Source organism: Clarias gariepinus, chromosome 9, assembly GCF_024256425.1.
Source record: "Clarias gariepinus isolate MV-2021 ecotype Netherlands chromosome 9, CGAR_prim_01v2, whole genome shotgun sequence".
Classification (NCBI taxonomy): domain Eukaryota; kingdom Metazoa; phylum Chordata; class Actinopteri; order Siluriformes; family Clariidae; genus Clarias; species Clarias gariepinus.
The window spans coordinates 23,720,904-23,744,589 of NC_071108.1; the positions used below are offsets into that span (position 1 = coordinate 23,720,904).

A 23,686-nucleotide genomic window follows, 5' to 3' on the forward strand; every position below is an offset into this window, starting at 1 on the left:
CAGGGGCACACATACAAACACAGCAAAGCTTATTTTCTAGCCTCTACTCCTGTCTCTTTTCTCTGTAATCCACTATCTATTCATCCAGGGTAAACTTCTCAAGATGGACAGGGCATGGTTGCGGGTGGAGAGGGGCAGTCTCCTCTGGCCTCTGTATGGAGCTGAGGAATTTTTCATTAGTGAACAGCTGGGTCACAAGTGGCCCCAAAGCCATCTTAATATTGTGCAGGCACACAGATTAAGCCTCAGTGAAAGGAGCCTGCATGTGATGTTCTTTACCAGATCTCTTTTTTGCATATTTGCTGAGCCCTCATTGAAGAATACCTTATATTACTGTTTGTTTTATTTTTCAGACAAGAACTTCCAGGTGTCAAAAGTAATTATAAGGCTTCTTGCTTGAAATGTTGCTTTTTAACCAACTACAGTTCTGGGAATTCAAAATTCCTCTTATGTCTCTCTATGTTTCACTCCAATATTTTTTTATATTAATACAATAAGAAATACAGTATATTTACCGTATATTAATACAGTATATCAATGCTGCATCAACATTATAAATACAGTATTTTACCATTTCCCTAGTCCACTTTGTAATGGTATTTATCAGAAATATATATGAGGTAACACAAACTTCAGAAAATCTGTACAGTGTCCTGTGTATGTTTAAGACGTTTTGGCTCATAGCATACATCTGATAGTTATTAGACTCAGTATAACCAACCCTAGCTATTTCAAAGGGCCACGTTATGTCTACTTGAACCACCAGTTGCCAGCAAAAGGCATAAGTCTGTTGGATATCATTTATATTGGGCTGGAAGGGCTGTAGAATTATTAGCATTATAAAACAGGTATAGTACTGGTGAGTTTTTAGTGCTGCAATTTCTGTGTCTTTCTTTGTTTGTTTCAGGGGTTTTTTTTCCCCCACAATCTTTGTGTACCATTGAAACACTTTTGTTGTTGTCCTTGTTGAATTTTATATTCCTCTTATAAGTATTTTATTTTAGAATTGTTGCCCTTTTTAGTGACTTACACTTGGCCGTATAGTTTAAAAATAATTACCTTTTTCCTCTCACCCTCCCTCCCTCTCTCTTATTTGGAGTGCTCATGTAAAGATGTCTAGTCTCCAGCAGGGCAGTAGAGGAGATGGGCATTACTGCAGGCTAGGGTTACAGGACCAGAGGAGGGTGATAAGAAGCAGAGCAGTCTGACGAAAGGCAACTATAACTCAGGCTCCTCAGTCTCTTACATACAGTACAAGTGCACTCGGCTCTTACATTGTAAACATGTCACTGGTTCTTATAGTCAGTTATACAGTAGATGCTACAACAGGAGAAAAAAAGACTAAAAAAAAAACTAAATTTGTAGGTTTTAAACTCTTTTAAATGTCCACTGTGGTATGTTTATGTTACAGTTTACTGTATTTTTATTTATTTGTGTGAATTATTATTGAGACTGTGGAGAATATGTCTGTTGCAAAGGGGAAAAAAGATTTAGACGTCAGTCTTCTACAGCATTCATGTTATTCTTTCACAATCACCACCTCACACCCACACAGTCTCTCTTTCTCTCCTTTTTTTCTTTTCAGTATTGTCACCTCACATATAGGAACTGTCGTGCGGCATTTACCATGCTTGCTGGAGAAGTACAGCTGATCAAACACATTCTGTGTACCTGTCTGTCTGATCTCTCCACTCAGCTGTGTGCTCATCTCCACCGCAGGCAACCCTGCTATCCTTTTTTTTTTTCTTCAGTGTTGTCATTTCAGCTTTCATTTACCGGTGTCTAACCCGAACAATGAGTTTGTTTTAATCATTTGTATGATTTTAAAAATCATACTTTACTTAATGAGACCTTCTATTTGATTTGATTGGGGGAAAAAAAACTTGCTATTTTCCTACTGTCTTTTTTCCCTACCTGTTTCTGTTTCAGCCACTGAGGATTGGGGGAGGGTTTTAAACAGGGCATGTTTAGAATATCATAATCTCCTATATATGTAACGTTGCTATATAGCAGTTCAGTAGGACAGAACGTTTTGCTTCGTCTTAAGCTGTGATTTAGGGCAATATTTTTTTAATTTTCTGAACCCTTAATGCACTTGATCAGAGTTCACATTTCTTGAAAGAAAAAGTTAGACTTTCTTCTGAATTCCCCTTAAATTAAAATTCACTTGAATTCTTTAAGATAATAGGTGCATAATTATTATTCCTGGTCCATCATTATTTTGTACATATTTTTAACTGTCATATTTGACGTTCTGAGCAGAAAATGCATCGATACGGAATGTAAGACTGTACCGCGTGGTTTGTCTTCAACACTGGTTTCCCTTTCTTTTAAGTTCTTTATCCATTTGTGCACATTGCTTTGTCTAGGTGTCATTGCATTCAAGAGTTGCATTCAACAATGGTGTAAATGCTTCACTTGTGATGGAGACTATGTTGAGAAGTACTTTTGTACAAAGTAATAGCCAACAATACCAATACCAATACCATCACAATCTATGTCAGTTATGCCCCCCTTTGCATTACTTTTGTATAAGTACTAGAACAAAAGCTATGACACGTTTATGAAAGGTTACAAATAGTTCGATGTCAACCACATATGATTTCCCGAAGTAATTGGGTTCAGTCATTATTTACATTAATGACTAAAGGCATATAGAACACAGAGAACAATACTGCTCATTCAGAATAAGCAGATTTGTAGAGACAATTGTACTGTATCCATCAGATTGAAAAAGGTGGTTAAAGAACATTCTCCACCAAGATGACTCATAGCAAGACACTGGTCGAGGTTTAGATGACACTTTGTGAGCCACAAGGGATGTAATCATCATCCCAAACTCTATGGAAACTGTGGGCGCATAATTTGGTAGATATTTCTCCAACACATGAAGAGTGTCAAAGTGAGGGATGGGAAGTGTCTACTGAGACCTTTGCTTAGTGTTCCTCAAGAGAGGCACAAGAGAGAGACCAAAGATTTTTCTGATGGAAATGGCAACTCTGGACCGTTAGTGATTGTGCACATTCCCCTCTCTAATGCATTTTACTTTTACCTGCTGGGAGTTTAATTAAAAAACAAAGTGCCTCAATTTAAAGCTCATTACTATGCTAATTTAGTAAAGAGGGGGAGGCGATTAAGCCGCTCTTAGAGCTGACTCGAGCTTGCCCTGGGGACCATGGGAAAGACATGGCAACTCTTTATTTGGCTTCATTACTTTACACTGTAATCTCACCACACTGAAGAGAAATGCTGATACTAAGCATTAATGGGGGCCAATTTCCTTATGGATTATTAAACAGAAGTTTTTTGGCTTTAATTAATATAGTATCTTTTTATTTTAATGAAACAGCATTATTTAGAGTGTGGTTAAAGTTTAAGGACTTTAGTTATGATCTAATACATTGATAATGTGGCCTTTCAAAATGGGTCTCAACTAAAAAGTTCAGGCCAAGCTTAGATATATTATTCCTGCTGCGTAATGTAAGGACATATTTAACTAACCAAGCCTTAATTGTATTTGAAAATGCTGCAGTATTTACTGTAGTTAATCAACAGAGTCTATACTCATACAGACTATAGGTATAAAAATAGGGCGGAAATGATTATGGATAATATTATTCCTATCCGTGGTATTAGAATGGCAAAATGATAATATGTGAGGAAATAATAAGATACAAGCTATTTTCTCCTTTGTGAGGAGACTTTGTGTCTATATTTTAATGTAAATGTTACAAACACAGACACTTAATTTTTAAATTTTTTTCAAAGGCAGAGTGTAAAGTCTATCACTATACTAAAAAGGCAAAGGGTATAGGATTGAAATATTCGGTTAATACAGAGCACCATAAAGAAGAAAATGGGCATGATCGCTAAATATTGACCAACATTGAGGCTTGATTTATTATGAAAGAACAATTATACAAACAAATAACAAACCATTCAGTCTTACCATTGTATACGATTTTGATACGTTACAATTTTAAATAGATTTATTTTACCAGATGTTTATACACGTCATACAATGCACATAACACACAAAAAGATACTCTGATTGTGTTTTTCAATGCAAATTACTCTGGCAAATCTAGTGTGGCATTAATTGCTAACGGCATAGCCAAACATGGTGTGTCCATCACAACGAGATGTACTTGTTGAAGATTCCATTTCAAAACCATGGGTATTAGGATAGGGCACCCATTCCATATTAATGGCCATGATAGAAAAAGAGAATAGAACCTTTATCTGGTTGTGATGGTCTGGTGTCCACACATATTTGGTTATAAAGTTAGCAATTAACGTCACACCATATTTGTGTTTTAGTTTATCCCAAAGCAGTTCAGAGGGGTTTGAAGTCAGGCTCAATCTCAGTCAATCAGTCGCTTCATACTGGGACACATTTTGGCATGTTAGCTCCAGTGAAGGGAAATATTATTTGTGTGGAATATAAAGAAACAAATATTTGAAACATTTGCCTGCTTCCAACTTTGTGGCAACAGTTTAGGGAAAACCGAAGTGTGGGTGTGATGCTCAGGCATATCCACATATTTTTGTTTAAATTAAGTTTCTATAAATTATTACAGAGTGAGATAAGGCAACACAAGTGTAATGCACAGGGCAGTGCAGGTAGGACTAACCAGCTGGCTGACTTACATATAACAAATGTTTTATTTTTTATTAAAAAATATATATATACTGAAAATACATTTGTTGATAATGTTTTTAATTAATTGTTGTCAGATATTGTATCTACTGATGTTTAGATAATTTGCTGAAACAAAACAAAAAAAAATCTTACACAGAATACAACTGAACTGAACTGACCCAATACTGACCCAATACTTGCTTCGTGTTAGTGGCAGGATCTAAACTATCCACCCCCTGATCAGTAACCCAAAGTGTTAACCACAGGTCCACCTATTCTTCCATTAATTATGTTTGTTCTGTGTAATGACATGCTTTTGCTTGATTCTACTAAAATTTCTTATAGGGGCAGTTGAGTATTCATTCACTGAAACCAAATTGTCTATAGTGAAGTGCACTGAGGTGTGCCTTTTCAATGACTGACAATTATTTAAAAAAAGATTTATTTAACTTGGTATAAATGAATGGATTTGTTTTGGATCGCAAAGTGAAAGTGATTTTTCTATTAAACCTTATAGCTTGTGAAGCGTTAAACTACAGGGTGTTCGAAAAATCTCAACAACACACCTGACATTTTTGAATCTGTTAATAAGTTTGGCAACAGTGTAATGTGATGTTCTTGTCATGTTTCTTCTTAAAATCTATTGTAATCTTGCCACAACTTCCCAATAGAGCCACAAGAGTGATTTCAATATGTTATATGGTATATTTACAGTGAGGTCAATAAGTATTTAATCACCCTGTGATTTTGCAAGTTCTCTTACTTAGAAATCATGGAGGGGTCTACAATTTTCAGCATATGTGCATTTCCACTGTGAGAGACAGAATCTAAAAAGAAAAATCCGAAAATTACATTGTATGATTTTTTAACAATTTATTTGCGAATTACTGTGTCAAATAAGTATTTAATCACTTGCTTATCAGCCAGATTTCTGACCCTCAAAGACCTGTTATTTTGTTTTTTAAGTAGTCCAGCTACACTCTGCTCATAATTCCAAATTAGTAGCACCTGTTTGAGGTCGTTAGCTGTCATAAAGACACCTGTGCACCCCACAATCAGCCAAAGTCTAAGTAGATACATGGGGTATCAATGAGAACAATCATACAATGTAATTTTCGGACTTTTCCTTTTTAGATTCTGTCTCTCACAGTGGAAATGCACCTATGCTGAAAATTGTAGACCCCTCTATGATTTTTAAGTAACAGAACTTGCTAAATAACAGGGTGATTAAATACCCTCGCCCTCGGCTTGCTCACCAGGGACAAACTGACCATTTTGATTCATACAAATTCACATTTCATACAAACTTAAATAATTATTTTGACTGTGTAAAGCTGCTTTGCGGCAATGAAAATTGCTAAAAGCGCTATACAAATAAAATTGAATTGAATTGAATTGAATACTTATTGACCTCACTGTATGTCTAAGGTTATTTGTGAAAATAGATTTTTTTTTAAAAGGGTAATTTTCACCTGTTGGACATCATGTATTTTGTCAACTGAGCAACAGCGATAAACACAAAACATATATACCTTCCAACCTTACCTGAGTAAAATGGAGTCTTTCATTTTTACAATGTTGAATTGAAATGTACAATATTTTTTCCGCTTTGGTTGTGTATAATGTTCAGTGACTAAAACTTCTAACTTCTATGATACAAAATCTTGTACTTGCTAGCAAATTTTATGTGTTACTTTGGTGTATTACTCCAACCCCTTTTCAAGATCTCTGTTCATTAAGTTCATGAAAACGTCATCTGGGTGCTCTCACAAACAACACTACACTAAAATGCTCATACAAGCAGCTTTAAGATCACAGAATTTATTCAATGATAATAAAGAATTTTTCCTGATCTGCCTGAAAATCACTTATATCTTTATGATTGTCATGCACTCAACACATAATCCAGGGGCTTGGATACTGAAGCCAAATGTAAGGTGTTCCATGCGATCATTTACAGCTGTCCTCCTGGTTAATCCTTATCATTTCTCTGACTCTGACTGTTATGTTCTCCTCCTCATGCATGTTCAGCAGAAAGTGAGAAGAGACTAGGTGGGGAGAAAAGCATGTGTTGCTAAACGTGCGCCAATTATCCAGGCTTGCCCCCACCTCTTTACCCCTCCTCCAGGCTTGTCTTTTTATCTCCCTCTGGTCTGTGATCCTTATCACCAAGGCAGAGGCATACAGAGGAAGGTCTTTTGTGGTGGGGAAATCATTGGCAACATGTGGTGAAAGCTTTAAGATGTTGTCACACTTTAAGTTGCTCATAATCTGTTCAAAGGGAAGACCACATACTCCTGTAAGCGGGCTGCTTTGTGGTTTTAAGGAGAAAAGAAAGAGGAACTGGAAGGTGAGAGCTAGGTTTTGGCAAGACAGAGGGATTGAAGAGCCATTGAGCTTAGTATTCAACTCCCAGTTTGCTGCTTTTTTTTTTCTTTTAGAAATATCTTTATCTAACAAAGCTTGTTAACTGTTCTGTCTGCCCCAGTAGCCAAGAAAAAAAAGCATCATTCGCACATTTCAATCAGGAAACAACAGCCGTTTAGGTATTCAATTTAATTAAATACATATTTTATAGACACAAAACTTATAGAAAACACAAGAAGACGTTCCTCTGGGAAAGGTTGTAGGTCTCTGCATGTGAGCACAAATAATTTGAATGACAATTTATTGTGTGTGTGTGGCTGAGTGACTGGAAACTGATAATCATCTCCTGGGGAGCATTCTGGGGATTATCTCTGATTCTACTCATGGGGTCCTGGACTAGGAACGCTTGAATCAATATTGGGGCTGCGCGGCCTGAATGTGCCTGTTGATTCAAATGTGGGACCTATATCTGTTAATCTCTGCACTCAGATGTTGGTGGGGCAACATACATCGCCACTGTAAATATATGGTGGGCCATATTCCATTTCCTGTCACTTTACATTTCTATACTTTGCCTTAATATGTTATTTTCTACATTTTGTGTTTTTGTTAAAGTAATGTCATATACAGTATATGGTCTTGTTCGAGTAAACAGTTGACATACTACATGACTAAAATTTGACATCTACAACGCTCACTGAATTTGCATGTAGATAGATTTTACATTTTGTGATTTGTGATCTCAAACTGAGATAAGAACTTGTAACTCTCCATCTTTTGAATATGTTTTTATGTTGTATGTCCAGTAGCAGTGTATGCACTTATTGAGTTTGTAGAGCAGAGTAGCTTAAAAAGGCCCAGATGTGGGCCTGTGTCCAGCCCCAAAGAGCAGCAGCTCCACTGGAGTTCTGTCTTTCTTCTCTCCCTTATGGCTTTCATCTTAAACCACAGGACAGAAATCCTCTCCAGACCAGGCACGGCATCTGAGACAACACTGACCTTGTTTATGCCATTGTTTATGACATTTGCTTTGCAGCTATGCATGTAGCAGCAATGCTAACAGGAGGTCTGGACCCTCTTTGCATTGCTGCACTCTATTGCTAACTCAGGCCTCGGGCTGTTAATCAGGTAATGTTACGGGGGATTGAGAGTAGTGACCCCCCCAGTTGGCCTTCGCCTGCTCACACTGTGGCGTTGTTTTTAAAGAGCATTCTTTTGGCGCTGAACTTGGAAAGGTATTAAAATGGGATTAGTGGCTCTGCCACAATCCAGTGCTTGTGTCATTCATTGGCGTTTTCTCTCTCTCTCTTTCTCTCTCTCTCTCTCTCTCTCTCTCTCTCTGCAACCTCCTGCCTTTGCCCTGTTTGATTGTGGATAGCAGTGGGAGTTGAAGTGACTGTGCCTTTCAAAAAGAAAAAAGGGGTAGGGTTAAATCCCTACTCCACTGCTCCCTGCTAATTCCTCTTGTTCCTCCAAGAAGGATTTACTTCTGCTGCCAGCCTTGTGAAAGGCTTTCCCTGGCCATCCGAAAAGTTAGCCATCGCCTTCCTGCCAGGGTGTGGTTGCTATAGCAGGGGCATCATGCATGGCTATTCCATCTGAAGTCCCACTAAGAATGTCGAACCTGGGGGGCGGGGCTTAGAACAGCCAAAGAAGTCAGGATTAGATTCCAGGACAAAGCCAGACAGGAAGACTTCAGAAGGAACGAATGGGAATTACAGCAGCAAAAATAATGCAAAGTGACAGAGAGGGGAAATAGAAAAATAATGGCTTACAAGATTAGTGCAGGAGGGTTAGTGAGGAGGAGACAAAATAAAGGGATGAAAAAGAATGTTTTCATTTGGACAATAAGTATCTTGAGAGCATGGAGCGGAGAGATGAGCAAGCGAATCCAGGAAGTGCCACAGCAGCTCGAAATGGTAATTTCCAGCTTATCCCTGTTTTCCGAAGTTGATCTCTCAGACAAGGATTTGCATCACTGAATAAACATTTGAATTGGACGTGTGGATGGGATCATTACAGATTCATCCTCCAGTCTGACAGGTTCAACATATCTGTCTAATTTCATTGGTTAAAAATACTTCATTTAAAATCAAAAAGAAAAAATTGTATTTTGGTTCAGAGGCTCAATTATTGAGTCCAAACATAATACAGGAAAATGTATGCATTGGGTTGCAAAATTACAGCATTATTAATCACCCGATCATTTGTTCATTTGTTTTACCTTGCTGATTTTCTGTCAGTATAAATATATCGATTTTGGCAATATAAAAAAAGGAGTTTGGGGCAATTAGTAATTGTTTATCATGTAGGAATTTTACTGTACATTTGCCCAAAATATGAGTAAGAAAAAAAAACAATATATTATAATATAAGCAAATTGAATGTTGACAGATATAATAAAAAAAAAAAACTTTCTGCATAATTAAATCTAAATCCCAAATCCATCTCTCTTAGTGTGTGTGTGTGTGTGTGTGTGTGTGTGTGTGTGTGTGTGTGTGTGACATATGCTTACGAATTCATTTTTGGTATATGCCTCCAGGTAGCTGCATAATTTGTGAATTGAACGGAATTGCTGAATGTCCCTTTTTAAAAATTTATTAACATTATTCTTGATTAAGTAAAAATCCTTAATCTTCTTAATTCAACAATAAATCAAAGATTATTGCCTTCTCTAAATTTTCACAGTGCCCATGTTCTTATTGTTGCCAGGATAAGCTTTAAATAATGTTATAGGTATTTATCAGAATTAAATACTCTTTAAATAAAGTAATTATTTACATTCAGTATTTAACATACATACAATGATACCACAAAGATCAAAAGGGCATTTAGGAGTTAAACAATGTTTACACGTACACATGGGATTAATTACCACAAATGTCACAAAAGACAAACATGATAAAAACCACAACAATAATACCCCCGATATTCTTTCCCAAACATCAGTACAGCTGCCCAGCAAACTCAGTGTGCCCCATAGATGGAATATCAATATTTATATCAACATTTTACAAAGGCATTACCATTACAAAGGCTGCCACTACTGCCCCCTCATGTGGCCTCATATTTACCCATATTCATCACTGTCGGCCAACCCTGTCCAGTATCAGTAGATGATGGTGATTGGCTTTCTCTCCTTCTCTCTCATAGTGCACAATGCCATTGACGCAAAGCATAGATATAGACAAGCACTGCAGCAGCTGTCCCTGCAGTCCAAGCAAACAAAGGAGTCTGAGCTAATAAATCAGCTATGATGGCCTGGACAGTATCTCACTCATTCACTTCCTTTAGCAGGTCATTTTAGCTCTGGCTGTATGCCTTCAGACCTATGCACAAGGATGAACTGTCTCAGCAAAAAGTTATTATCTGAGCACAGAGGAAATGAAGGCTATGACAACAGCTGGGTTTCTCCAGTGTTGTGTGATAAGCATGTAAGTTGTGTGCTTTTTAATCAAAGGGCATGGGTGAGATCCCTTTACCTAGCAACTGGAGATAAGTCTCCTGCAGCAGCTATAGAAAGATAAAGTGGTCATTTGAACCAGTGTTGCATTCATATGGTAGCCAGTGCGATTGCTAAATTGTTACAAGGTGGAATTGAATTTTTCACAACTTATCCACCAGTGGTCGAATTAGCATTTCATATTATATTAAATAAAAAAGAAAGCTCAGTCTTCTTTTTAGGTGCTGAAATTATTTTAATTTTGACTGGCAAATATCACTGATGGTAGCTGGTCACATGATCTTATAAGACCTGGACTGGATGTATATTGTTCCAGCATCAGCTGGGCCTATCTAATCACTGCACTGAATGTGGTAAAGCCAGTGATTTGTGGTGCTGATTGAGGTTTGCTGGTGCATTTGGAGCAGGGCAACAAGCATGCATTTCCTCTGATTGGGCTCTGCTGAGGCGTTGAAAGGTTATCCAGCGTGCTTTAACAGATGAGCCGCTGTCAAAAGAGATCACCCAGGGTCCTAGCCACACACCCACCTTCTCCCTAAATCACAGCACAGTGATGGACAACCACATGTAGAGACATTTCTCACTACTGCAAACTAGTATTCCCAGATCTCTAGTAGTGGGAAAAAAATTTTTAAGCATAAATTAATTAACAGAACTGTTAATGGAATGCTGTTTATAATGACTTCCTGCCATGGTTTCTGTCTTCACAGATTATTTGCTACTAAATGCAGTGGATGCCTGGAGAAGATAGCACCAACAGAGTTTGTGATGCGGGCATTAGAGTGTGTATACCACCTCAACTGCTTCTGCTGTTGTGTGTGCGACCGACAGCTGCGCAAAGGTGACGAATTTGTACTGAAAGATGGCCAGCTGCTGTGCAAGAGTGACTATGAAAAGGAGAAAGATTTGCTTGGGTCTGTTAGCCCTGATGACTCCGATTCAGGTAAGCAAATTGAAAATGCAGGCTGTAAAATTCTTCAAATTTATCATAATGTCATCCATAGTTACACAAACAAACACAAAATGTGGTGAAGTGCTTCCATAAGAAGAATTTAGTATTTGCATTGGGATACATTGTCAGTGCACTTTTGAATGCAACATACTAAAAAAAATTAATAAAAAATAGCAAATTATGCGGACTAACTGAAACATTACAAACATAACATGTCTAGTTAAACCTTTATTTTATGTTATGTCACAAACATAACATAGCTAAGTTATAACTGTAACAGAGAGCTAAAGCATATTGATGGCATGCCGCTGGAAGAAATTATAACAGCAAATCCCTCTGAATGATTGGGAGGGTTTTATGGCTTCAGGTTTAGCAGCAGAACAATGCTTCCTATCAGTCCTCTGTTCCACAGTAAAATGTGCATATGCACAGTGCTTTTAAAAGGGCCAAAGTGTTTGCTAGCCTAATTGGCACTTGCTGCTGATGCCGCAGAGGGCACTAAAGGGTTGCTGCACCAAATTGCAGCAGCCCTTCATTTCAGGAAACTGTCACTCGGGGATTGTAGCCATTACATGGGTTTTTAACTTTTGAACTCTGCCATGTCATGGAGTTTAGCCCCTTTTCTAATTATGATTATTATTCTATCACACATAAGCTGCTTTGTCTTATTAGGTGAAACCTCTTTCCACTGAACAATAAAGCCAATCCCCTGCTTGGCTATTGTAATTACAGTAGGAGAGCCAGGAGCCATTTCATTTAGATGGCACATTAGTACGACCTACTGGAAGAGATTACCATGACAGGGGAAAGCTTTGATTGACCGCCTGAGGATCACACACATTATCACCATCTAATTGAGACACAGTGATTAGTTGATTAAATAACATTATATATTTTAGTTTTAAAAGTAATAATGTGATAAGAACTACTTGGTATCATGCTGGGTAAAGATTTTTATCACTAGTAAAGTTGGCTGCCAAAGTTCAACTTTAATTCCAAGCATTTTGCACAATAACTTAAAATATTAATACATCATTTATAAGCTTTTATTAAAAACATGTTTACCTTTTTTTTTTTTTTCCTTTTTTTGCATTTTGTTTTTACAAGTCTAATGTGTATGGTCATGGGTATTGATTAGAAGCCTAAAGGATAGAAGGCTATCTATTTTACATCTTTTCCCATATGTGCACAAATTCCACATACTTATTCTCCCTACAGTATAGCATCCTTTATGTTAAGGCGTCTTATCAAAGATTTATTCAGTGCAAAACAGCCAAAGCTGCGGGTTATTAATTATAAATGACACAATGTCCAGTTCAGTGACAAATGTGCATACTTCATAGTGCTTTACAAAATGCATCTGTAGCCTTGTAAGAGGATGTGGCCTATTCTTTCAGCAATAAATTGATAAAAGTATTAAAACCACATGTGTCTCTTTTCATTATGGATGTACTGTGTCTGAATCTCCAGAAAATGCAACAGAACAAAAACATCTATTCATCAATAGGCTGTCTGAAAAATTGCAGTGAAATGTGCTGATTCCTGTGAATGACGGATCTTTCCCCAGAGAAGAGCGAGGATGAAGAACTGGATATCAAGCCGGAGAAGTGCTCTGGAGGCCCGGGTAAAGGGGATGATGGGAAGGATCCAAGGAGACCCAAACGACCACGTACCATCCTCACCACTCAGCAGAGAAGAGCCTTCAAAGCTTCGTTTGAGGTGTCCTCTAAACCCTGCCGGAAGGTGAGCCCTTTTTTTTTTGCATTAAGAGGCAGAAATGCTTTCTATATGGATACAAATCATATAATTTTTATTTGTTTTTATAAATCAAATAATCTTACTAAAGGGAATCTTTAGGCAGTGTGCTCCTTACACAAATGAGATACATTATAGTGCTGGTTTTAGAGAAGGTAAAGCTTGTAAAAAGCTAGTATACTCAGCAGATTTTTTTTTTCTTTTTTTCCCCTTTCATCACTAAGGGTGCACTGGTCTGTGCAACTCTTAGAATAAGTAGGAGTTTTTTCACTTACTGGGAATAGATCCCCACCCATGAAGTACTGAATACTAGCTAGTAGTCCGTCATGGAATCTACTCCTGATGCTAGTGAATAAACCTATATGGCTCTGTCAAACAAATTGTGCCTCAAAAATGCAGTTGGTCCAAATTCATTGTAATAGTTATTATACTGCATTGTTATAATGGCAATAAAAATATGCTGTTGATAATCCACTGTAAAACCATAGTGAGTCAATATATGGAGAAAGATTTGGGAGACAATAAGTACCCACATTATTCATTAGCGTGTGTACTAACTTTAAGTAATTGTTTCCTGTATGACTATCATTCTCTTACATCATTGTGAAAGAATTTTGGCCCATTTTTCATTAAACTATTGCTTCAGTTCATTGAGGTTTTGGGGCTTTTGCTTATGCACATCTCTCTTAAGGTACCACCACAGCATTGTACTTCGGTTGAGGTCTGGACTTTGGCTAGATCATTCCAAAACCTTCATTCTTTTATTTTTTTTAGCCATTCTGATGTAGATTTTCTATTATGCTTTGGATCATTGTCATGTTGCATGACCCATTTTCAACCCGCTGCCTCTAGAACACTCTGGTATACAGAGGAGTACATGGTCAACAAAAAGACTGCAAGGTCTGGTCACTGTGACAACAAAACAAGCCCTCCACTGCAGTCCTTGACAGCGGGCACAAAGTGTTTGCTTTTTGTCTTTTGGCGAACATGGTGCTGGGAATTAAGGCTAAACAACTCCACTTTTTCTTATTTGTCCATATGACATTGTTTCAGTCTTGTGGTTTGTTCAGATGGAGTTTTGCCAACCACAGTCACGCTTCTGTGTTCATTTTGGACAGAAGAGGCTTTCTTCTGGCAACCCCTTCAAACAAACTATACTTGTTCAGTCTTTTTCTAATTGTGCTGTCACGAACTTTAACATTTAACATGCTTAGTGAAGCCTGTAGAGTCTGAGATGTAGCTTTGTGGTAAAGATCCTGATGTACATCTTGGTTTTTTTTTAAAATAATTTTATTATCATTGCAAGGGCTGACCTTGGGGGGAATGTGCTGAGATGTCCACTCGTGGGAAGCTTGGCAACTGTGTTCAATTCTTTCCATTTGTAAATAATCTTTCTCAGTGTAAAATGTTGAAATCTAAATGGTTTTATAACCCTTTACAGATTGATGTTCAGCAACAATTGTTTCTATTGCCTCTTAGCATTGTGTTAACCCACATCTGAATGCTTCAGACAGCCAACTCCCAAAACTTAATGCTACACACCTGCTGATTATTATTCAAGGGATGATTATCAGCACCTAGCTGCATCTTGCCCTCCTAAATCCTGTTGCAGTAAGGGGGTATTTAATATTGCCCTATTTCAAGGCCTGGTAAAACAAAGTTGTATGTTGTAGTTGTAGGTTGTATTTGATTAATACAGACAGTTGGACACACCTTCTTATTTATTTATTTATTTATTTATTTTTAACACTGTATATTAATACTGAAGAAATGAAAGACATGAAGACATGAAATAATGACAGAACAAATATAAAATTATGGTTCTAACAAAATTGTGTTTAATAACCCAGAAAATATTTTAAATTTTTGATTCTTTAAAGTAGCCACATTTGCTTTATTACACCTTTGCACACTCTTGGCATTCTCTCAGTCAGCCTCATGTTGAAGGAGTTCCCAGAGATGTGTAGTACTTATTGGATGCTTTTCCTTCACTCTCTGGTCCATCTTATCCCAAACCATCTCAACTGGATTAGGACTGGGTGATTGTGGAAGCCAGGTAATCTGATGCAGCACTTCATCACTCGCCTTCTTGGACAAGTAGCACTTACATCTTCTTGGAAAACTAACGATGGTCCCACTAATTGCAAACTAAATGGGATGGAATGTCACTGCAAATTGCTGTGATAGCCATGCTGGTTAAATGAGCACCAACAAAGCATCTCCACACCATCATATTTCCTCCTCTATGCTTTACAGTAGGAACCACCCATTCAAGATGTTTCTGTTCACCCTCTCTATGTCTAGCAAAGGCATAGTGGTTAGAATAAGAAAATCTCAAATTTCTCAAATGAGACCAAAGGACAATTTTCCACTGATCTAATGTCCAGCCCTGGTGCTTCTTGGCCCAAGAGCGTATCTTCTGCTTGTTGTTCTTCTAAATCTCCAATTCGACCATGAAGTCCTGACTTATGCAGTCTCCTCTGAAGAGTGGATGTTGAAATATGTTTGCTGCTTAAACACCAAGGTATATGTACATACTTCAGGCAATATAAAATATAGAACATATTCTGGGTTCTTTAACACTTTTTGTTTACTACATAATTTCATTCATGTTTTTTCATAGCTTGGATATCTTCAGTATTAATGTACAATGTTGAAAAAAAAAATAAAAAATAGAAAAGGCCACTGAAGGAGAGGGTGTGTCCAAACTTTTGACTGGTAGTGTACACTGGTAGGTTAAACAACCCTTGTTTGGTTGATAGTAATATTGTGTGGTTTTGAGGTCATATTTACAACCTTTTTCTGGGTTTACTTATATATATATATATATATATATATGGGAGAAAACCTGATCACCCAGAGGAAACCTACCAAGCACGGGGAGAACATGCAAACACCATGCACATGGAATGAAAGAGAGAGAGAGAGAGAGAGAGAGAGAGAGAATGTTAAGCGTTGCGCACTAAGAAAAGGTTCACTAAGCACAAAGAGAGGAGACAAATCAGTATGATGATTTCTATTGACGTCTTAACCAAAAATAACACCCTTTGAGATATTTAAGGATTTGTCATGTTGATGTCTTCATATGCAGGTGAGAGAAACACTGGCTGCTGAAACAGGCCTGAGTGTCCGTGTGGTTCAAGTGTGGTTCCAGAACCAGAGAGCGAAGGTGAGCCCTCTTTGTATGAACTCTGCCCATTCATTTTACAATGTATTACCTACATGAACACAGTGATGCATATCCTGAGACCAGATAATACCACAATCTGCGAGTAATTCTCCGACCACATCACTAAAGCAAAGCCCTCCAAAGGTACTGCCAAAAGGGAGAGTGCTAGTGGGGATATAGACAGCAAATCTCAGCTGTAATCTGCCTCGGGCTTAACCTCTCATTGCATTCCACAAAAAACTCCCTGCAAGGGAAAGAGTGATGCACTAACATCCATCGCATTCTTATGTTAGTGTCTGAAACCACCTTCTAACTCTGATGCTATCTTCAAAAGCCCCAGGATAATATAATGTATTCAGATAGACGGCTATGTAGTTCAAGTAGAGGTGAACAACAAGGAGCATCAAATTTTTTAAAGTTAGAAAAGACAAAAAAAGACAAACTTTGGGATGTCCCGAAGTGTTCTGATTGTGCCTTTATCTGTGTTTTTTCAGATGAAGAAGTTGGCCCGAAGACAGCAGCAGCAACAGGAGCAGCAGAACTCCCAAAGGCTGGGCCAAGGTAAAATGTCCCAAAATGAACCTCATTGTAAATTTGTTTGTATGAAAAAAAAATGCAATTTTTCAGGATTTTTTTAGTGATTACATGGTTCTCATTGGGATCTGACTGGTTATGCCTCTTAATCATCAGCATCTCAGACCAATAGGGTAACAACTAGGGGTATTCAGGAGTGTCAGTGGAGGTGGGGGATTCATTTACTATACAAGTACATTAAATTTGCCTGTATCTTAACCCATCCACCCACCTTCTTCCCTCTTAACAGAAAATAATCTTGCATCCCCTTTTTGACAAAATGGCATCTCATGTTTCTATTCAGTCAAGCATTGAGAACAAGCTAGTATCTATTTCTGATACTGACACTGATTGCTTTAGTACTGTTAAACATCTTGCTGTCCTTACATTACTATGGCAACTCATTTCAGCTCAAGAATCACACATTGACTATTGTACTCTATATTAAGTCCTAGAACCTGGAAATACATAGGCACATTGTTATTGTACTCCCATAGTCCGTGCATGTAAACCCTCTGGCTTTATCGTTGAATCCTTTAAAAACCTGGAAGAGATATTGCAGTATGCATACCTACTGTTACATTGTTAAAAGAGCCTTTGCTCACTTATTTCTCTCTCTCTCTCTCTCTCTCTCTCTCTCTCTCTCTCTCTCTCTCTCTTTCTTTTTTGTTACACCATTGTTCATGTAAAAAAAAAAAACTTGGTATCTTTGTACAGCTTTACTGTCTGTGTGTGACTACTGGGCTATGACATTGACATTTCATAAATACTGTAAATATGTGACTAATTACATTTAAATGCAGAAATCATAAATCCTAGCATACTGGTCATGTTGGCAAACATGTTTTACTCTAAAGCAAAACATAATTAAAGGCATCAGCATAAAATAAATTTAGATTTAAGATCCCTAGAGAAACAAGGTAAGAAGCGTGCATTTCTGTTGTACAACATGAGAACAGTTCTTTCTCTCTTTACTTTGGGGAAATCCCAAAGCTAATATTGACATTTTACTGCTGAGCAGACCCCCTTGTACCTTCTCCGCTGGAAACTCATAATCTGGAGATCATTGAATCATCTTCAGCTATAAACCAAGAGTAATAATACTTTTATTTTATAGACCAGTGTTAGACTATCCTCATGGTACATCCAGTTATGAGGCTTTATTACAAACTTGGCTGTAAAAAAAAAAAAAATAATAATAATAAAAAAGGGCACATTGCTAGATTGCTGTCAAACATCACAACTGTAGAGTCATCATATTCACACATCCAAGTTCATAGTTTCACTTTTTTAAACTGTGACAGATATGTCATTCAGCAGTTCTTTGGTATCCTGCAGACTGCTTGACCTCTCTGTCACTTCTGCCACTTTTTTTTATTGGTCAATAATCTGTGCCTTTCAGTATTACTATTTTCTCAGAGACATGGTGGAACATGAACAAAAATTTTTGCTTTGTGTGGGGGCTGACCTGATTTTTCGGGACAGTAGCCTGTTTTAGTACTTATAAAACCACTGTCTTTGCAGTACAATGTAGAGGACCCTCATATATATGTTCCTATATACATCTTGCTTCAACATCAAACACGCTCGCACCAGGACTTAAGAAAGATGTAATGGAACATTGTGGTGATCTTTGCAAATGAATTTCAGATATTCTTGAAGGAGCTCACCCCTCTAAAGAAAAGATCTGAGATGGTGGGCATTTGTCTGAAAGCCACAAGACTCCTAGCCCTTAGCTCTTGGAGGGATTCATGGAGAATTTCTCATTTGGATTTGTCTGGGAGAATCTTGTTGTGATTCAGTAAAGCATGTTTCTTGTTTGGAAGTGTTTCATGGAGCTCAACTTGATTTTTAGGGCAGATACTAACATTATACATGAGTCTGTTGAAAATTTCTGTCCTGACAACCACATTACACAATAAACAACAATAAATGTTTTGTATTATCTACAGTAACTGGCCATCATTCTCTCTCTCTCTCTCTCTCTCTCTCTCTCTCTCTTTTTCTCTCGTTTAAAAAAAAAACCTACAGAAGGAGTTGATCTCTTGGTTTTGGTCAATCTACAGTAAGACAATTCTCAGCACATACTTATGCTGTTTTCCTATCTGCTTTTAGAGGTGATGTCCAATAGGATGGAGAACATGATAAACTCCTACACACCACTGGCCTCTGCACAGCAGCAGATGGTTGCCATGGAAAATGGCTACACTGCTGATGCCTTCCAACAGGGCCTTACACCACCTCAGATGCCTGGTGACCACATGAATCCATATGGTTAGTAGTACTCAATGTGTTTAGAGCATAGCTTGGCATGGTTCAGAATATATGCAACAAAAGCATGGAAGTTTTCTTTAACTTAGGTATTTTTGAAATCCAACAAATTAACCATACCACTGCTAAAAATTAATAGCACACAAATAACAGGATAAGCCCTTCTAATTTGCATTTGCAGTCTGTTTAATTTTCAAATTGTGTAATAAAATGAAGCTAGTGCAAACTGTTTGGCCTACAATAGTCCTTCTTCCCCAGTTCCCACACCAACAATAATCTAATCTATCAGTGAATGATAATGTGTGTTATTATGCATTGTGTCATGTTATGATCTGTGGTGAAACATGTAAGGACAACATTGATTAATCACTATGGCTGACTGTTTAGTCATGTATAACCAAAAGTAGAGATCAATTTGCATAACATCATCCAATAAAAAAACACAGATATTTTAGAGAATCATTTTAAAATTGTGTGCATGGTTTTGTCAACATAGACAAAAGCTCATAATACCAGGGAAAACTTCCTGTAATTTTTTTTATGGCCAATATTCTCAATATTATTAACTCTATGATGAGTGTTGCTTATGTATGTTTGGTCACAGTTAGGCAATGAAGAGGTCCCAGGTGCCTTGTCATCCATTCCCTTTAATGGCAGGGCCCCAATCCCCAGTTTCATCACACTCCAGCTCAGGGTTTATGACGTTACAGCAGGAAACAGGCAGCATTGCCAGCTCATTAAAAAACCATAGCCCATCAACCTGTCACTGTCTTGTGTAATGGTGTCATTAAGATTGGAACTGAGTATTAAGCCTAACTGTGCCCACAAGGAAAATGGCAAAAACAGAAGATTAGCACAGAAGCCAACATAACCGTGTGTGTGTTTGATTCCGTTTTGTTTAAATGCATTTGAATAGTATTTGACTTTGTTTATTCATGACAATTGCAGTTAGTGACGCGTTTGTATTCAATGAATTGATAAAGTGTAGTCATCATAATATAGAAAGAAAGCCAAAGAGAAAAGTGTATAATTAACCATTAAAAAGATTTAGAGCATTATTTAATCATGTTTGAATTTATTAAACACCATCAGTTAACCTCTTGTCATTTTCCACAGGAAACGACTCCATATTCCATGACATTGACAGTGACACCTCCTTGACCAGCCTAAGCGACTGCTTCATGGCTTCTTCAGAGGCAGGCTCACTGCAGGCACGTGTTGGAAACCCTATTGACCGACTTTACTCCATGCAGAGCTCTTATTTTGCATCATGAAAGCCAGTATAGACAGAGAAAAACAAATGTGGTTTGACTTATTGCAACCCACTGCTCCCTTTATTACATGCCTCGGAACCAAGAACTCTCAGCAAAGACCTCTATTATGGATAACGGGTTGAAAAAAGCCCAGGATACGAACATAGTAGAACTTATAAACAAGCGTTCTTGATATTCAGTTGTGAAAAATGCAGCTCAGGACAGCTGCTTCTCTGAGGCTGACAGTCTTTTTTTTAGAAGTGTTTGTACAATGCTTTCACAGAAGTAGCACGACTTGTCAACATCCACCTATGGTAGAAAAGACCAACAATTGAAAGCCCTGAAGCCCGAAACCTCAGTCCACAGCATCCTGCCATGGAAGGCTGAAGATCAAGACACAAATCTCACAATGCATGAAGTCATATTCTTTGTGAACATGGCATTGAAAAAAGAAAATCTTTAGAAAATACCTGAAAAAATCTTGTGTTGTTGAGATGTTTAAATGTGATGTTTGGACTCTCTCAGTTTTTTTATTTTTTTTATTTTTATTTTTTATGTTCAGCATTGCATTTTTATCACTTTAATAGATTTAGCTATGAAAGTGGAGTTAGAATTTGTAGAGGGAAGAGGAATGTATAGTGACAGTGTACATGCTTGTGTGTGTGTGTGTGTGTGTGTGTGTGTGTGTGTGTGTGTGTGTGTGTGTGTGTGTGTGAGCGAGAGAGTGAGCGAGTGAGTGAGTGAGAGAGTAAACGTTTGATGTAGTCACCTCTCTGTATGTGTGTTGTGCTTCAGTGTGTTATAGTTTGAAAGACAGTAAGAGACAGACAGCAAAAGCTCTATCCTTGTGTAAATATATGTTCCAGAACAAATCAGCTGTGCATGTTCAAATGCAGAACATTCTATTTATTTAACTAAACCATGCTCTTGAAGGTACTTAAGTAACTGAAAAGCTTTATTTAAAAAGGAGAATATCACATTAAGTAGTTCAAGCATTATTATCATGGCTCACATGTGTAACACTTAATAATTAAATATATCCCCCTTTTCAGCTTAGATGTATATCAGCAAATGTGTGCTATTTATTTGTAATATGCCCAGAACCAGGGCTTCTCAACCAGTTCCGGGGACCAACTGGCTTGGCATGAGGATTTCCTAACTGTGATTCAGCTAATTATTAAGCTGTTCATCAGCTGGATCAGGTGCGTTGGCAGTTACTAGATGTTGGAACACCGTGTAGTTCAGTTGGTTCCCAAATTGGAGGCTGAGAAACCCTGCCCATAGACATTGACTAAATGTATTTCCAAATGTGAACACTGCTAAATTACCAAAGTTTGTTGGTATAATGAATAAACTCTGTTTCTCCTGACTTTTCAAGCTTTCTTACATTCTTAATAATCTACTCCTTATAGAAAACAGGTAAAGATCATAGTGCATGAAAGTCAAAGCGCATACTTTGTCTGCTTCCTGAAAACACGGACTATAGCAGTTATATTTGCATTAATGAGAGCTAACATTACTTTTTTTTTTTTTTTTTTTTTTACAATTCTATTCATTAATAAGCCTATGTGACTAATTAACTATAAGTGACTCACAACATGCACTTTTCTTTTATTTTTTAAGTAATAGATCAGGTTTTTAGTTTTAAGAACTACTACCTACTACAAGATAGTTTTGGGACTAGAAGATGAACTGCTAAGACCATTTAAATGTTTGGGCCTTTGTACAAGCTTAGGATTTCCACACATTTTTTAAGTAAATAAAAAATAACCTTCCTTTACTATACTGTACTGCAATAGACTTAAAATATTGCATGCCAGCATTATTAATATTACACAGAATTAATATGTACATTAATATGAATTAATATGTACATTAATATGAAACTTTAAACATGACGAGAGATTATTATTCCACATTAAGTCAGCTGTATCTTTGGAGTCCACACTCTTTAGGGTGTTGGGGGTGGGGAACTTGAATTTCTGCATGCGGCTTTACATGTTTTGAATTTTATTTGTTTGTTTGTTTTATTCATATTTATTTTATTGCACCTGATTTTCTCAGCCTTTTCTCATTTTATTTGATTAGATGCTACTTTATTTATAGTAGCTATTGCTTGTACCAGCAATTTCACAAGACCTTTTCACAAGAACTTTTTATTACTTACAGGGGAAATTTATACTTCTAGGGGAAAATTTATACTACATTTAAAAAGGTGTCTTTTTTAAATAAGACATTTTGTTTGTTTGTTTGTTTGGCAGTGTATAGCCAACCAATAGGCTACTGTTACACTGCCAGACAGCCATTAAAAGTTTATTTGATTGTAATAACAAATCAGGATAATGCCTAATTTTAAGAAGAAGAAAAAAAAAAGGTTAAAAAATGTAAAGGTTTTTTAAGAATTGGTTTATATGCTGAACCAAAAATTGCAAAATACCATTTTTAAAACTATTATCTCATAACAAATTCAACTATATATAAGGATAAGGGAAAAAAATCTTATATGTGCTACAGGAAAGAAAAACTTTTTACATTCTATATTTATTGCTATACATTATATATATATATATATATATATATATATATATATATATATATAAAATCATATTTTTATAATAATATAATAATATGATTAATATTAGATTAATATACTATATATCATACTATTTTTACATTTATTTTTAATTTAGTGCAAGTGTACGAATGCATGTTCAATCATATTTCTGTCAAAAGTGATACAAGCTTAAACGATATATGCTGGATGGCTTAATGAAGTTGTGGGCTGCAGTTGAAGGGGGTGTAGTCTGCAAATTCAGAGATTCGTTTTTCAAAAGCACTGTATTTTCATGTAAAACAAAAAACTGTGAAATGTAAAAGATTTGTACCAAAATCACTATGAAACAAGTACTAAACCAAATGAATTTACATAATACCTTATTTATTTATTTATTTGTAATTCTAATTTGTTAGAATTTAATTATTGAAGGTTAAAAATCTGCATGTGATATCCAATCCAAAATATATCGATTTTATAGTAACAAATTTGATTTGAGTGATAACGAGCAGATTCTGCTCCGTAATAGCACCAATGTGCTTGCATGAATTTCTGTTCAGCTGTTCCCTGCTGCTGACTTCATATCACTAAAATGGAGCATTATGGAGATAATAATAATAATTCTAACACATTTTCACATTTAAATGTCTTATACATATAAATACATATTAGAAATAACATTTAAAC

The 23,686-nt window shown here is 36.8% G+C and overlaps 1 protein-coding gene across 1 annotated transcript in view; it reads left to right on the forward strand.

Annotated features, from left to right (window-relative positions):
* Nucleotides 1–21,814, forward strand: part of lmx1bb (LIM homeobox transcription factor 1, beta b) — a 53,902-nt gene extending 32,088 nt beyond the window's left edge. The window contains exons 4-9 of the mRNA XM_053503565.1: nucleotides 11,183–11,415; nucleotides 12,992–13,167; nucleotides 16,271–16,348; nucleotides 16,843–16,909; nucleotides 19,037–19,195; nucleotides 20,309–21,814. Of these exons, the coding sequence (XP_053359540.1) occupies nucleotides 11,183–11,415; nucleotides 12,992–13,167; nucleotides 16,271–16,348; nucleotides 16,843–16,909; nucleotides 19,037–19,195; nucleotides 20,309–20,466 (871 nt within the window). The 3' untranslated portion in view covers nucleotides 20,467–21,814. The remainder of the gene's footprint in view (nucleotides 1–11,182; nucleotides 11,416–12,991; nucleotides 13,168–16,270; nucleotides 16,349–16,842; nucleotides 16,910–19,036; nucleotides 19,196–20,308) is intronic.
* The last annotated feature ends 1,872 nt before the right edge of the window (nucleotides 21,815–23,686 follow it).